The 17,081-nt window shown below is 38.1% G+C and overlaps 1 protein-coding gene across 22 annotated transcripts in view; it reads left to right on the top strand.

The window, feature by feature from the left end:
* The first annotated feature begins 6,411 nt into the window (after window positions 1-6,411).
* The window catches only part of SLMAP (sarcolemma associated protein), a 101,410-nt gene continuing 90,740 nt past the window's right edge, over window positions 6,412-17,081 (top strand). For 10 of the 22 annotated variants that reach the window (XM_063291751.1, XM_063291750.1, XM_063291744.1 and 7 more), the window contains exons 1-2: window positions 6,414-6,541; window positions 6,700-8,029. In XM_063291751.1, coding sequence (XP_063147821.1) covers window positions 7,832-8,029 — 198 coding nt within the window. In that variant the 5' untranslated portion in view covers window positions 6,414-6,541; window positions 6,700-7,831. Of the gene's footprint in view, window positions 6,542-6,699; window positions 8,030-17,081 lie in introns of all 22 variants that reach the window. The other 12 variants (XM_063291748.1, XM_063291739.1, XM_063291738.1 and 9 more) reach the window with 3 other exon arrangements.

Below are 17,081 nucleotides of genomic sequence, written 5' to 3'. Positions count from 1 at the left end.
TTGTACACAAGTAGGCATGAAAGAAGTAGAGGACACATTGTGATGGTGTGATGTTTTTGTATTTTTGACAGAAGTGCTAGATCCTATGGATGCCTCTGCTGCTGCTGTAATGAAGTAAATTATTAAAGCAGTATACAGTATCTTTAATGCAACTCTTTAAAACAGTGGAAGCCTGAAAAAAAGACTTGCATGATTTAATAAATCGCAGAGAGGTGCTATGTTTAAGCAAGGTCCAAAGCAATTCTCCTGAAGCATTTTCAAGGTGCACAGCACTACTATAATGCATTCGGCTAGTTGTTTGTAGATTAATGTCCTGGTGTGAACACATCTGGCTTGTTTATCTATCACAGAAAGGCAAGCTCAGCATTAATCATCATTAAGGGCCTCACCTAGCAAATTACAATCAGACATGTTTTGACAATCTACTTTTTCACTTGGTAACCTAGTAAACTTTGTTGTGGATAGTAGCCAATTATTCCTGTTTATTTGTTTTTATTTATTTGAATTATTAAAACAAACAAATCCACGGTAGTTCAGTGTGGATGCATGAAAGGCTAATTCACTCCCTAGCCTCTTTGTTTTGAAATAGTTCCTTGTGCACCTGGGAGTGGAAGCAGCAGCAAAAAACATCAGGGGAAACTCTACTATTTCCTATAGGTTTAGCCCCATTAGTATTTAGAGATTGTTTTAAATCATCATGGCTAAAAAAAGCCTTAGATAAAATTCAGTTCTGGGCTTCTCTGTGGAAAGTCTGTGCTCATTAGGATTTGATAATGCTAGAACTGCCCTTAAACAACGAATATGGGATATAGATCTCCAAATAAATTTAAGCAAGGTGCTACACTCCAATATTTGTCATTTTCTTCCAAAAGGCTTTGTTCCAGCCTAATCCATTACCATTTTGAAATTTTGTAAGGCTTTTACCTTAGCGAGGCTGGACACTCTGCCCTCAGCAGTCCTTTTTGGACATTTTAAGGGTACCCCTATGTACCTTTGGTTATGTCCATGTGGTGATAGCTCAGTAGAAACCCTAAGCCGTATGTTATTATACTGTTCCCTATATAAGGACTCTAGACAGACCCTGATATATCCAATACTGAAGAAATTTCCAGGTAGGGAGTGCAATTTCTATTTAATGCTACTTCTTTCGGACAAGGACTTGAAAATATCCTCCCAAGTTGCCCAGTTTTGTGCTACCATCTGCATGATACGCTGTACCATTACTTAGGTTTAGAATTTCTTAAAATAGTATATTATTTTGATTTATTTTAGTATTTTTATTCTTAATTTTAGATCCTATTATATTTGTTTTTCTGATATATATATATACACACACACACACACACACATACATATACAAACACACACATACATGTTTTTCTGATACACACACACACACACACACATGAATGAATGAATGTTACTACTAAATATTTTGATTGTATCTGGCCTTGTGAGTCATGCTGGCCACATGACCCGGAAGTGTCCTATGGACAACGCCGGCTCCAAGGCTTTGAAACGGAGATGAGCACCGCCCCCTAGAGTCGGACACGACTGGACTTTACGTCAAGGGAAACCTTTACCTTTACCTTATCTGGCCTTAGGGCTGTAATAAACTTGATTTGATTTGAAACCCTACTATAAGTCCAGCTCTGATTTGTGATTGTATTGTTTTTTTCCCTACCAAATTTTTCTGAAGGAATTACTTCCTCAATCATAATCTAACTAGTAGTCTAAGACTAGTTGGCATGCTGCAGTGCCATCAAAGTAAACTAGGCTCCAATAAATCATAGTTATAAATTGTGATTAAGCTCTTCTTTAACCACAATTTAACCTATGGTTTAGATCTGGATGACAGATCTGATGGATTCAGAAAACATGCTAAGCCAAAATGAAGTTTGCCTTTGGTTTAGGGTTAGGCTTAAAGGTTTCCCTTGACGTAAAGTCCAGTCGAATCCGACTCTAGGGGGCGGTGCTCATCTCCGTTTCTAAGCCTTGGAGCCGGCGTTGTCATAGACACTTCCGGGTCATGTGGCCAGCATGACGACTCGGAACGCCGTTACCTTCCCGCCGAAGCGGTACCTATTGATCTACTCACATTTGCATGTTTTCGAACTGCTAGGTGAGCAGGAGCTGGGATTAACAACGGGAGCTCACCCCGCCACACGGTTTCGAACCGCCGACCTTCCGATTGACAGCTCAGCGGTTTAACCCGCAGCGCCACCGCGTCCCTTAATGTATCATAAATGTAGAGTTGTTACCATTTTGGACTTCTGAAAACTGAAATTGAAATCTTTAACGAGACTTCAAATTCTTGTTTTTGCACATCCAGAATGGCAGTTACTCAAGTTTCAGATGATATGTTAAATCAGGCGTGTCCAATCCGCAGCCCAGAGGCCACATGTGGCCCTGAACAGCTAGTAATGCAGCCCCCCAAAATCGTAAACTTTTACCATTATTTTGTGATTTTTTTCATGACTCGATCACGTGGTGCTCAAGCGTGGACTGCATAGGTAGAAACAATGCAACACTGTGTAGGGGAGGGGCCAGTGCAGTGTAATGCTGCCGCCGCCTGCTACACACATCAGCTTGTGGCGACTTGGCATTATATATAACATTTCAACCTACCTACATGTGTTCTGTGATGACAGGTGTTTATTGTTATTATTATTAAGTAGACATGTAAGTTTTCTTATTTGATTATTAAACTTTGCTTTATTTGCCTACCTAACAATTTACGATGGGCTTGTTGTATTATTTCTTAAAAATATATTTATTCCTAAACAAATTTATTCCACCATGGCTTCAATGCCGTTTCAACAGAAAACAGAACCCCCCAAAAAAAGAAAAAAGAAAAAAAATCACAGATGAAGGAAGAGTATTCAACGAAAAATGGACAGATGAGTACTTTTTTGTTGAGACAAATACTAAGGCACTATGCTTAATTTGAAGGGAAAATGTGTCAATTTTCGAAGACTACAATTTGAAAAGGCATTATATGGAAAAACATGCTGCCAAATTCAAAGCGTATCAAGGAATTTCTCATAAAGACAAATTAGCAGAACTGAAAAAAAATCTGTCGTCTCAACAATTTTTTTTTTAAAAAGTCACAGCTCAAAAGGACTCTATTATAAAAGCTAGTTATTTGGTAGCAACTCTGATTGCAAAAAAATCAAAACCATTTACCGATGGTGAGTTTATTAAGCAATGTATGGAAAGCGTGGCAGATATAATTTGTCCTGATAGAAAAAGCGATTTTTCTAAAATCAGTTTGTCTCACCAGACTACAACCAAGCGAACTGAAGACATAGGAAAATCTACTGAAAGAGGTTTGAAGAGTAAAGCTGCTAATTTCAAATTTTATGCTTTGGCGATGGATGAAAGTACTGATGCTACAGATATGGCTCAACTTGCCATTTTTATTAGAGGTATTGATAACGAATATAATGTCATTGAAGAAATGGCTTCTTTGGTACCATTAAAAGACATAACTAAATTGCTTGATTTGTACGAAGCAGTAAAAATGACATTAAAGCAATTTTCTTTAACCATTGTCAACATATCTGGTATATCTACTGATGGTGCCCTGATGATGGTTGGTAAAGTGAGGGACTTACAAAATAGATAGAAGACGATGCAAGTGCCACCGGCAACTCACGTTTGATGAAGTATCACTGTATTCTACATGAGGAAAATTTATGAGCAAAATCTTTAAAAATGGATAATGTCATGCAAATTGTCATCAAAGCAGTGAATTTCATAAGGGCCAAGGGATTGAATCATCGCCAATTCCAGGAGTTCCTTAAAAGTATGGATGCTGATTATGGGGACATCATTTACTTTTCTGAACTATGGTGGCTAAGTCGGGGTAAAATGCTGAAAAGATTTTATGATTTGCAAAATGAAATCAAGTCGTTTATGGAATCAAAAAGAAATTTTGTGCCAGAACTTGAAGATGAAAAATGGCTCACAGATTTAGCATTTTTGGTGGATTTGACCACTCATTTAAATGAGTTAAACATGCGTCTTTAAGGTGATAACCAACTTATCACTGCAATGTTTCAAACCATAACAGCGTTTGAAATGAAACTTAAAGTATGGCAAGCTCAAGTTATGGAAAATAATTTTATACGTTTTAATATGTTAGCTAAACACAGTCCTGTGAACAGCAAGAAATATACAGCCTTGCTTTTTGGTTTGATACAGGAATTTGAGAACAGGTTTCAAGATTTCTGGAAAAATCATCAATATTTTGGTATATTTTTGACTCCATTTTCAGTCAACATAACTACATTACTTCCCAATTTTCAAATGGAATGCATAGAGTTGCAATCAGACATTCAACTCAAGAAAAATTTGATCATGTCTCTCTACTGGACTTTCATAAGACCTATCTTCCCAGAGAAAAATATCCCTCGCTTCACAATCACGCCTTATTCATGACATTGCTTTTGGCACATTTGTGAGCAACTGTTTTCAAGGAAACGAAGAGTAAAATTAGAATTAAAATTTCTGACAAGCACCTTGAGAACTCGCTGAGAATTGCAACCACTTTCATCGAGCCAGACATTGATGCATTATTTTCACAAAAACAAAGTCAAATATTCCACTAGTTTTATGTTGCCCTTTTTTTTCAAATTTTATAATAAAAATATATATAAAAATGAAGTTTTAGTATATTAACTATATTTTATATTTTGTGTGTGGCCCAAGACAATTCCTCTTCACCCAGTGTGGCCCAGGGAAGCCAAAAGATTGGACACCCATGTGCTAAACCCTCCATTGCTCTAATGAATTACATACATCCTGGAAAGCAGGAGAGGGGTAAGAAAGTAGTATACTCTATGCACATTCATGAACCCTTTACAGTTGCTTAAGAAGTCTTACAAACACAACTAGTCCCTGACATGATTGTAATTTATATGTCAAAAAGAAAAGTGTTGGTAAGGAAATGTTCTTGGGAAGGACTGTGATTGAGACAGGAAGCTCACTTTTAAAAACCAGCTGTTGTGATCTGAAAATACCCTGAGCAATTGTGATTAGGATTTTATCATTTTGTTTCAAAATCAGATATATTTAAATAGGTGTTTTTACAATGACATACTTAACTATTTTTTACCTTATCTGGGTTCAAAGGACATGTACTACAGAATTACATTGGCAGGGCTCACATAATCTGGACAGATACTCCATATTCAATGTGTTCATGTGGCACAGAGCCACTGAGTGTTTATTGTAATTTTGTAATTAACTGGTTTGAGTACTGAATATGGAAAAACAGGATAATTTAAAAACAATTAATGCAGTAAATTGTACCAAGTGACTATATTTGCATGACACAGTCATAAATTAGTTAACATATTTTAACCTAGCATGTTGTGTGATCTCAGTACCTGGTCAATTTATGCATTATGTGAATCCAGGAAATTGGGCTAAGTCCACAATGAAGTTAACTGGAGGCACATTGTACAAGTGCAACCTTTTTCCTTCAGTGGGACTTACCTCCCATGAACAAAGCAGAACTGGCAGCCCAACTAATTTAAATGATTATCTTAACCAGTTATCTCCTGCCCTTGTGCCTTTATTTCTTCCACGTTTGAGCTTGGTTTTGGCCTTGCTAATGTCGTTCTTGTTGATTTGTACTCAACTTCCCATTTCAAGATAATTTTAAAGGCTTTGTTTCGTTTGACACGTCTCCTCCTGTTATCACTGACGAAAATACAGGGGGCACTTGTGGCACCGCGAAGGGAATGAAGGGCTGAAACAGTATCTGCAACCAGATGCGCACTTACACAGGAATAAGTCTCAGAGAAAGGAGCTAACGAATAAACAGTTGTAGAATACTATGCACCTGTATATTATAGTGCTTAGTGCTATACTAAGAAGAAAGCCTCTATTTGGAATTACCCACAGGCAAATGAATACATGGTTTCCGCCTCAATCTCTTGCTGCACCAAATTCACAAGAGGTACGTCTCTTTGGCATCTCCGAAGGTCTGAAATAAAAGTTTTCCCACTCGTTCCGCGGAGTAGTGATATCCAATTTTGCTCCTGATTTTCCGTCCTCCTCAGGCAAAGCGATTGGCTGCCTGCTTTTTTTACCCCTCGCCATTCAGCGTGATGCTTTCTCCCTTACCTCCCTTCCTGGGCTGGGGGGGGGGGAGAAAGTCATATCTGCAGAACTTGAATCGCCCTCTGTCGCTGAGGCCTTTTCCACTGACTACTTGGGTGAGTTTTCACCCTTTGACTACCCGGAAACAGCGCTAGCAGCGTATTCCCAGGTTGTGGGCAGCCTAGGTTTACCAGTCTCCAGCCAAGAGCTTCAGTCGTTCCCTGTGCGCATGTCTCTCTGCTGCGCGTTCCGGGTTGGCGCCTGCGTGGAGTGGCTGGCCGGCCGTCAGCCTTTCTTTTGGTCAGGCCCATTGCGAGGCGGCTCCTCCCCTCCCATTCCCTTTCCCCTCCCCGGCAGCGCGGCGGCGGCGGCGGCTGCTGCTACACCGGGTAGGTTTCTAGTCAGTATGGCCGCTTCTGCTGCTGGGAAGGTAAGAGCGGGCGGGCGGGCGGAGGGCGCCGGGGTTCGTTCGTTCCGCTGTCCTTTTGCCCTGCGCGCCTCAACTGAGCTGAGCGACCCTGCTAGGGACGGTCGAGCCGGGGCCCGCATGAGCCCCGAAGGCTGACCGGGTTTGTTTTGATTTTACAGGTCGAGGGAAAGTTTTCGTTGACGGCGGCCGCCTGACACCCCGCTCGGAAGGCGTCCGGCCTCCAGGCCTCTCCCTGGGCGGGAGCGGGGCAAAGCTCCAGCAGGCGAGCAAAAGGCGCCTCAGGAGGGAGTGAAATCTTCCTTCGCAGCCACCTGCAGACTCGACCCATCGTCGCCCGCGGTTCCACCAGCCTTCGTCCTCCCTCTTTCCTGAGGAGATTCTGCCGTCATTTGCCCTGAGACCTCCTCATCGAGGGCCGCCAGATGGCTTTCCCCCCTTTTCCCGATAAGTTATCTGCGTTGGTTTAGACCCTCAGTAGAGGGACCCAGCACTCCTACTTTCATCAGTCGTCGGCATCTGGCTGATTAGCCTTCTGTCCGTTTCTCTCTACTTGAGAAGACCACGTTATTCAGTGGCTCAGATATGTGGCCAGGTGTATTGTGCTAAGCTGTATGGGGAAATAAAACTTACATTTCCTTAATGATCGCACTGGGGCTTCAGTTGGCTCCTTGAAAATTGGAGTCTGGGCCTATGCTGCCTAGTGAGGGGGAGAACCTGCTTTTTAGTTAGGCATCCTCCCATTCCTGGCCCTGCGTTGATGTGTGAAAAGGATGAACTGCAGACCAATCCCTGGATCATTCTCCAGTTCTTACTCCTGCCTTGTAAACCTCTTGAGTCCCACTCCCTGAAATCTTATTGTTTTTTTGGTGAGGAAAAGCTTGGGCAGCGATTACGGAAGAGAATAGAGCGCATACATCCCAAACAAGTATTTGTGTGTGAGTCATTCACTTGGATTTATAACTATCTCCACCTTAATTTAAACAAGTTTTGTTTCTCTTTGGAGTCATCATATGCTTGTTCACATCATTGAGGGAGATGAATTAATGTGGAACTTCTTAAATGTGCTACAAGCCTTATTAAAGAAAACAATGGGGTTTCTCTGTTTGATTATTGCCTGTATTAGTTCACAGACTGAAGGTATAAGTTGTTAGATCTTGATGGCAGGTAATGTTTGTCCTGCTTTAATGTGAAGTACAGTGGGAGCTTTGCTTATCAACTGTGGAGGGGGGCTTGGATCAAGAAGAGTTTCTCTTCTTTCCTGGTTGGTGTGGCACCACATATCTATCCTCAATGCCTTCAGCCTTGGCTATTTTTACTTGCCGCCCAAACTCTCATCCATTTCAAGAACGGCATGTCTACCTGGATGAGCCTGTCAAAATTGGACGATCAGTGGCTCGATGTCGACCAGCTCAAAATAATGCCACCTTTGACTGTAAAGTCCTGTCTAGGAATCATGCGCTTGTCTGGTTTGACCACAAGACAGGAAAGGTAAGACATTTTAAATTTCTCAAGAAAATTATATGAACATACATGTTTCTTTCATTTTGCTAACTCTTTGAAGACTGAAATTTTAATTTACATGTTTCAGATTTTATAAAATTTTGCCAAAGGCAATGGCTTTTAAAAAGTTATCAATTAATATAACATATTAGCTGGTAAAGTGTTTAAAAATAATTGTTGCATTTATTCTGATAATAGTCTTCTCTCTGTACTGTTGTATAGTCAAAACTGGGAAATGGCTTGTATGCAGATATTGCACATCCATCTCAAATAGTGCTATTGACTTATTGTCTCCACACTGCTTTAGTACTATATAATCTGATGTCTGAAGAATAGATCAGATGTTTCTATGTCTGATCAGAAGTACTTTACTCATTGGTTCTCTAATAAATCTTTTAATTTTAAAAAGAAATCAATTTCTATTTCCAGTATCAATGATCTGCTGGTTTCTTGGATTATAATGTGGTTTAATATTAGACAAGTGTTCCAGTTTTTAAAAATTGAATGTTGTAGCTAATGATGCAGCTAGTTTTTTGCTTGTCATTCTGAGGAACGCAATACTTAAGTGAAGTAGTTTTTAAATACTCTGAAACTATAATTTAAACCTCCAACCTTATATGGCAAGCAAATACACATTTTATTGAGGGTTCCTTTGGGTGATTGTCATATTTACCTTTCATAAAATATAATTGATTGGCTCTAGAGCAGTGCATCTTTATTTGGTTTGTATGTTTTTTTATATATTTATTTAAGCAAGAATATTCAAGTTTTAACAATACATTTAATTTTAAGTAGTTAACACACACATTTGAAAATACCTGTAGTGGATATTATAGTTTACATTAGTACAGTAATGGAATGTTTTCAGTGGGTTGTATCCAATCTAAGCTTCTTTTTAAATCAGTGGGACACAAGGTAGTCATAACTAAGTTCTCAACTGATTGATTTTAGTGTGACCAAAGTGTGACTAATGTCATCTAAATACAAATCAGTCATTTCCTGAAAGATAGCTCTCAGGTACAATGAGAAGTGTTAACGTTTCTTTTAAAACATTTTTTTGTGAGACTGGGTTGGGGAGCATAGGCATTATATATCATTTTAGCTTATATGAGAATTTTTTCTGGTAAAGGCAGATACTCTTTAAATATTAAACATGTCATAATGCCTATTTTTCTCAAGTAGAAACTAAACTAGGACATTCAGATGTTGTAATATGGTCAAATAAATGCTTAAACTATCCAGCTTTAAATTACATTCATTTAAAGTAGCAGTTTCAGTGACTATAAAATATGCTTTTGGTATGCTGGCATGTATTAGTATGCATTTACTATTTTCAAAACTTTTTACTCTTGCTTTTAACTGTTTTTGGTGAAGATTACTAATCAGTATATTAGCAAAATCACCACCTGGCATAGTATGGCATGGGCATGTAAGAATGTTTATTTTCCTGTACATTATGCAATAGAAAAAAAAGGACAAACTAAAAGTTGAGTAAGTTGTAACATGAATGTCATATGTCTTTAATGTAGAATAACTTGTATTTAAGATGCACGTTAACAGTTCAAAATATAGATTCCAGTCACATTTCTTGTAATATTGTAAGGATCCCACTTCGAGTTATTTTTAATCATGAAAATTCTCTGTTTTCTAAATAAGGAACAAAATATTAAAATAACATTGGTCAATTGCTTTCTAAAGCCTTTCTTCAGTCCTGAAATCAGTCTTCTAGTTGGACTGAATATGCTGAAATTGTCCAAATATTGTGTTAGTGTTCTAACTGGAACATGACATGTGTCTCATGCTATTATCTTACTTTCTGCAAGCATGTCTCCATATCTTTGACATAATTTATTCTGCACATTATTTTTAATCTGTACTAGAGTGTTACATAGTAGCAGAATGTTCAGCTGAAGCACAGTTTTGAGTTTTCATTTATTTTGATACATGACAGCATATAGATATACTTTTGCTGGAATTTACAGGTGATTTGTTATTGCTAACCATGGGTAATCTTTCAGTATGTATTCTTGGAACAAATAAGAGATTTTGCATACTCTGCTTTACCTAGTTGTTCCTTCTCACCGCAGACTCAAGCAGTTACTTGAAGTTATTTTCCTACTGGCTGTCACAGGTATGCCTTAGTTCACAGTGGGTAGTGCTACAAATGTATCTTCCTTACCTTTGCCCTATTGAACAAAATGCAATATTATGCCTAGGAACTCTTGAAGAGAGGAATGGAGAACAGCAGCAGTACATAAGCAGTTGTAAACAGTTGAATTTGGGAAGCACAAATATTGTGATGATTGAAATGAGATTAATAGTTGCTTAATCTGAATTTAAACATTAGATCTTTTGTCATTTGATGCTTTCGTAGTTGGTATCTGCAGGATCATTGTCATCCATAATGATGGCCCTGAAAGATAGTACTGTATGGCCACACTTGTAGTCTGTTCATCTGGCATAGTCACCATAGTGATAAAGAGTATTAGGTACTACCATAGTTTTAATTAACAGAACCTTCTTTAAGATTCCTGACATTGTAACAAGGATAAAAAGACAGATTTCATGTTATTGCCTGGAGTTTGTGGTATGCTTTGTCCCCTGCCATCACATTGGCCCCTGTGATTTCTGGCACTAGAATGATTCATCCAATCTGTATTCTCTATTGTGTAGCAGAGATGTTGGCAGAAATGTGATCCTTGCTTTGCTTCTGTTTATATACTTAGATACCTGTCAAAGAATGAAGGCAGTCTGGAAAAAATTAATATACCTTGTGCAATTGTGTTGTGTGACCTGTAGTCAATTGCTCATTAGCATGACTATCATGACCCTGGAATATCATTTGTCAATTACTAAATATTCTATGTATTACTTCTGAACGCTTGTGCACAGTAAATTAACACCAGGCTAGTGTTCAGGCTTTTGCCACATTTATGCCAAAACTGGTAAATGGTAAATCTGTTTGTAACTCTTAAATATTTTAAAGGTGAATATGTCAGATTTAGAGCCAGTTTGGTGTAGTGGTTAAGGCATCAGGCTAGAAACCAGGAGACAGTGAGTTCTAGTCCCGCCTTAGACATGAAGCCAGCTGGGTGACCTTGGGCTAGTCACGCTCTCAGCCCTAGGAAGGAGGCAAGGGCAAACCACTTTGAAAAACCTTGCCAAGAAAACTGCGGGGACTTGTCCAGGCAGTGTCTGAGAATTGGACATGCTTGAACAGATTTTTTTAAAAAGTCTGATTTAGGAGTATTAATGAGAGCACCTAACACGTAATATAGTACAGTAAATATCTTCAATGGTCCAATAAAATGTTATAGTTTATCAATAAAAAGTCAGACTAATTATTCTGGGATAAAAAGTATGATATTTTGGTCAGATTTAATGTCTGTTACTGGGTGTCGCAAGATAGTTACTTCTCCAGACAAACGTTCTCAGAAGCAGAGTCTAGTTAGTAATGTACAGAGAAAGCATTAGTACAGGAGGAGAGAATTGTTCCTGTTACATTAAATTAAAATAGCTTTACTGTTAACAGTATTTTATTTTAGAATTTGGAAGAGAAATGACATCAGTGATTAATAGCTGGGAGATGTTACTGCCTACTAATCAGGATTTTCCTGCAGAGATACTAATGTAGCCATTGCTGCAGAGCTAATACTGTAATTGTTGGAGGTGCTCCAGTACACTCACATAGCCTTAGTTCTCTTGAACCTAAATGTTTTCAAGTAATTTAATGAAATTTTATATATACTTCAAAAGTTTACTTTTTAGCTTTCCAGTATTGATTTCAAATGGGCATAAGCATTTTTAATTAACATTAACCCAAATATTAACTTACAGTTAACTGTTTGTGGAAGCATATCAAGGGTATCAGTTTTAATATTCATCCACTGTTAAAACACATGTGTTAATTTGCATGTACATACATAGACATTGGAAAAAAAACTTTTTCCAGAGGTAATCTCAAACAACTGCTCAAGGCTAAAAAAATCTGTTCTTATGGCAGTGATAGACAGGTAAAATGGAGATAACTTTTAGGGCCCAAGAGCCATAACAATTTGATATAAAAATATAATTAGAAAATAGTTTAAAAGATACTGGTTAGTTGCAGCAGCTACCCAAATAATCTCAATTTTCTCCAGTTTCATTAATTTTTATTATTATTAATTTATAGCCCCTCGTCCCCTGGCCGGTGACGGTACTGCATGTGCAGTGTGTGCACTCCAGCCTTCCCTGGACATACCATCTCTGCTGCACCATTTACTACTAGAAGAAAAAGAAAACCCGTATTAATCTATACACACAAAGTTTTCTCTACATACAGTGTTCTACAGGCTAGGCTTTTGCTAGTTTGTGCTAGTACCTGTGAGAAGACTGCATTAGTTTCAGTCCATTATCAAACACGAAGAGCAGAGTTTGATGGTATGGTTTGAGGCCATCCAATGAGTTCATGGCAGAAGTAGAATGTAAATGTATATTTCTTGTGTCATAGTCCAGGAATTGATTCTGTTAGATTAAAAAACATTAAAATGAGCTTTGTGACAGCTATTTGGAATGGAAATGCTTAAGTTTGAAGAAAGATAAATGTTTTAGGTGTACATAACTTGCTGTTTTTGAGATTGGTCATTTTTTTCATATTAATCATAGTCACTTTAGTTATATGTTTGTTTATACACCATTTTTCCACAAATGCTTTGTTCAAAGCAGTTTATATAAGGCAATTTAAATATAATACTCTTGTTTCTCTTCATATTGTATGATAGTTTATTTACAAAATATAGATATACCCATTATATTAAGTCATTGTTCATTTATAATGGTGTACAATGAGAATTACAGAAAGTAATACCTAATAATATGAATATTATTGATATTAATATTGATTTGTAATATTAATAGCACCAATGATATTATTATCACAAAAAAAATCATTCAACACTTTACACAACCTAACATTAAGATTGTGTCCAGTCGAAACAGGAAATGACAGAAAAATGCCCAGTAACCACAAGCACTAATCCAGCCCCTCCTCATGCAACAGGAAGGGGTTATGGAGGCTCTCAGTGCTTAGGGTGGTACAAGGCAGGTGGAAGCAGTCAAGTTCTGATAGCAAGCACAGAGTTTCTTTCCTAACATCCTTAATATAGCAGCTCAGCAGGCAACAAAATATATTTGAAATTAAATTATTGTCAGATATTCTTGCTTATGTGTGTATACACATTGGAATATACTGAGGAAACCAAAAATGTCGAGGTACTATTAAATTTAAGTGGGAATATTAGCTAACTGACAGTAATTAATAGCCATAGAGATTTAATACAAATTTTACTACAGGCTTTTACAGGAGAGAAGAAGGATATATTATTGTGTCTGCTCTGTACAATTATACCAATACAATTGTCTTGTAACTATGATAGAAATAGTACTTCTGTCAACATTGGAGTAGCAGTGGATCAGCTTCAGTATGGTTGGAACAGCCTGTTTTGAACTCAAAATCATGAAATGTTTTGCATACTTTAGTATTTTTATTTTGTTACAAAGTAAGGGAAAACTGAAATACCTTTATATTCTGATTGACCATGGTGACTAATGTTAGATATGGGGTACCCTGGTATATTATTCAACATTTGGTACACTGAATACCTGGGTTTACATATCACACACATCTATATTCTGATATGTGTAGGTTCACACATTGTACTGCTAAAACTAATTGTAGTTTATGAACAGTGGGTTCATGACTTAGCACTCTGCATATAATCCAACCAATTGTTTAGTCAACAAGCCAGAATTAAACAAATTGCTGTAGGGTCGCTTCATACATTGTATTAAGCTATGACTTTCAGCCCCAGTTTATTGAACAAACTATAGTGGTTTGGTTTGCACATAATGGTAAACTGTAAGCCAAGATTTACAAAAAGCTGGTAGTATAGTAATCAGATTCAATCACAAGATTTTGGCATCTCCATATCCAGCTGGTATCAGCAATGATGAAAAGATGGTAGCTGGTTAAGTCATTATGAAGTTATTTGAAAGTCATGGTATTTAGATATGCATAATGTAAAATAATGGTTTGCAGATGCAGTGTAACCAAGATCTGCCCGTTGTGGTTTGCAAATGAAGATTGGAATTGTGTGACCAAGGATCGGCCCATGTTGAATATAACAACTCAAAATTATCCAAAGTACCTGGATCCAAGAAGAACTATAGACTTCACTTGGGATCACAAAGGTACAGCAATTTGGGATAGATTCAGGATGAAGTTCAAGAAAAGTGTAATAGTGTGGCTCTGCAGATAAATAGACTTTGGACTCCTTGCTTTAAGGTTGGCTAATTAAGCCTCTGATGGAGAAAATCTATCTATATAGTCACTGTGAGTTGAAAATGACTTGATGGCTCATCATCATCATCAATTAAACCTCACAAAGACCATGGTTCTGAATCATAGTTAAAAGAAATGATGTAATAAAAAGTTCACAAATAATGCTTTTACGCGGGGATTTCAAACTCAAAACATCACACACGATGCATGAGAGCTAGTTCATTAGCACAAAGATAACAGCATTGAAGCCTTTTTGTATGTTGATATAAAAGTCCCTAGCAAGTCAAAATGAGGAAAATGAAGGGAATCAGCATAGTCCATTAATCATACATTTAATAAAATCACATTTACTGCAAAAGAATGCAACTTTTTAGCCATTTCACTTTGGCGACTTACCTGGCAGCATTTTTCATTAACTAGAACAATATTTGGTTTTACATCCTGAGACAATGGCAACCTCAGTGTTGCTTGCAATCATTCATCAGTCAGCCATGATGTCAGTACAGATTGGTTAATTTTCAAGGATGAGAAAACCTGCTCAGATAGATAGATAGATAGATAGATAGATAGATAGATAGATAGATAGATAGATATCCAAACATTGCTAGTATCTTTGTGGAAGTAGTGTGTAACTTGGGAATTGTTTTCTGGAAAGAAAATTGTAGAAATCTGGAATTCCAACATCCATATATATACACCTCTGATTCAAAATAGTGTTACACTCTTGGTCAGTTTTCCTGTGCTGGGGTTGGTAACTTTACTACTACTTTTCTGTGTGGCACCCTTGGAGAGCAAAGGAGTATGACCATCTCGCAGCTACAACTAGGGGCAGGAGCTGCTCCCCTGTCATTGCCTCCTCCTCCTCCTCGCTATGACTTCAGAAAGGTCCAGCTCTGCATTGAGGCACTACCACAGCTAGGGATGGGACCTGCTCCAACCTCCATAGTTCCTCCTTGTGCAGTTTCATGCCTGAACAACGAGTTGACAGGCCATTAACTTATTGGCACACCACAAGATGGTGCTGGTCCACTATAATTAGAAAGCTAGATTTTCAGTTCATAAGAAGTTAATAGAGAAGACAAATCTTTTGGAAAACAGTCTGAATTTGCAGAGAAGGTCCTACTTGCCCAGGGAAATAGCAATAAGAGAATGAGGCTTCTAACACTCAGAGGCAAAAGAAATGTAAAATTAATGCAGTGTCTGAGCAACTGTCTGTTTCTCAGAGTTAAGCTGAATTATGTAGCAAGAATCCTTTGTTTGTTTGTCCCTAGCCCTACCCTGCGTTCTTGGGGTAACTCCTCCAGCCATTTATCAATGCTGTTGGAGGGAGGGTACATTCCTCCTGCTTTCTGAACTCAGGCACAGAAACCTCTTGCTCTAAATCTCCAGAGTTCTGACTTTATCTTTTCAAAGAACAAAACTTTTTCTGTTATCTAGGAAGGGGAGTGGTTGATGGAATCGCTTGAACATACATGGTAAAGGCCATGCCTGAGAGAAGGTATGTATTCGATCTCAGACATTGCCTAGACTAGCTGGGAGGCTTTAGTATTGTGAATGCTGGCTGGCTACTCATAACAGTGGTACTTTCTTATTTGTTTCTTTACGTTATCTATAAGATCTATAAATGTAGAAGCAGCTGCCCTGGAGGACAAGGTTATGCCTTCCAAACTTCCTTTGTACGAGGATACAATTTTCACTCGCTTTTACAAGACATTATTGTATGACTAGGGGTCATGATTTGGCTATTAAGCACAAATTTGCTCTTGCTGGATCTTCTCTAGGCTTTAATATTTTTTAAAAGATTATTGTTTGGCAAATGCTGTTTTAAGTTGTCGAACTTTTTGCTCTTCAATTTTGCTACTGATAGTCTCATATTTTTCCATACTGCTTCATATGATAGTGCTAACAAATGTTATACTCTCTGGGAGTAGGAACCATTTACTGATAAATAAGGCACTGAATTCGTATTTTATTTCTGTGAAAAAATATACATTCTCCCCATTTTTTTCTTCCATAATAATTTTCCTCCACGTCCTTTCCCCCACAAACTATTGACACTGTTAATACCTGATCCTAACCCAGATATCATCAATCCATTATGTAACAAATTGCTTAAATGGCATCTAAAGATTATTTTTGACTTAAACTCTTATGTTGAGGATAGAAAAGAATGGTCTGGAGTTTTGTGCAATGCACTGTTCTGTTTCCTTATTTTTTCAGTGCTGGTGTTGACTAATAGTATGTTGTGCTTTCTGAATAGCAGTGCTAATATCAGCTAAAGCTAACAGATAACAATACTGGCAGAATCTGCCTGTGCCTTTAGCATCTGGGGTGTTCAACAAGATGTGATAGAATGACCATGTATGTTCAGTAACACTGATAGCTGCACAGTGATGGTTTCTATTGACATTTGAGCTGGGCATGTGATGGACAGCTCTTATGTGGAAATAAATGAAGTCACCTCTCTACCCTGCTCTTGCTAGAACCACTCCTGGCTTGTTTTCCTGTGCTGGAGTTGCCAATTTTACTGCTGCTCTGCTGTGAGGCACCCTTGGAGAGCGAAGGAGTCTGACCGTCTCACAGCTACAACCAGGGGCAGAAACTGCTCTCCTGTCATTGCCACTCCTCTTTGCTGTGGCTTCAGAGAGGTGCAGCTCTGCACTGAGGCACTGTCACAGATAGGGTTGGGACCCACTCTAACCTCCTTAGCTCTACCTTGTA

The sequence above is a fragment of the Candoia aspera genome, chromosome 2 (assembly GCF_035149785.1).
Source record: "Candoia aspera isolate rCanAsp1 chromosome 2, rCanAsp1.hap2, whole genome shotgun sequence".
In the NCBI taxonomy this organism is placed as follows: Eukaryota; Metazoa; Chordata; class Lepidosauria; order Squamata; family Boidae; genus Candoia; species Candoia aspera.
This window is presented reverse-complemented; position numbering and strand designations above follow the sequence as displayed.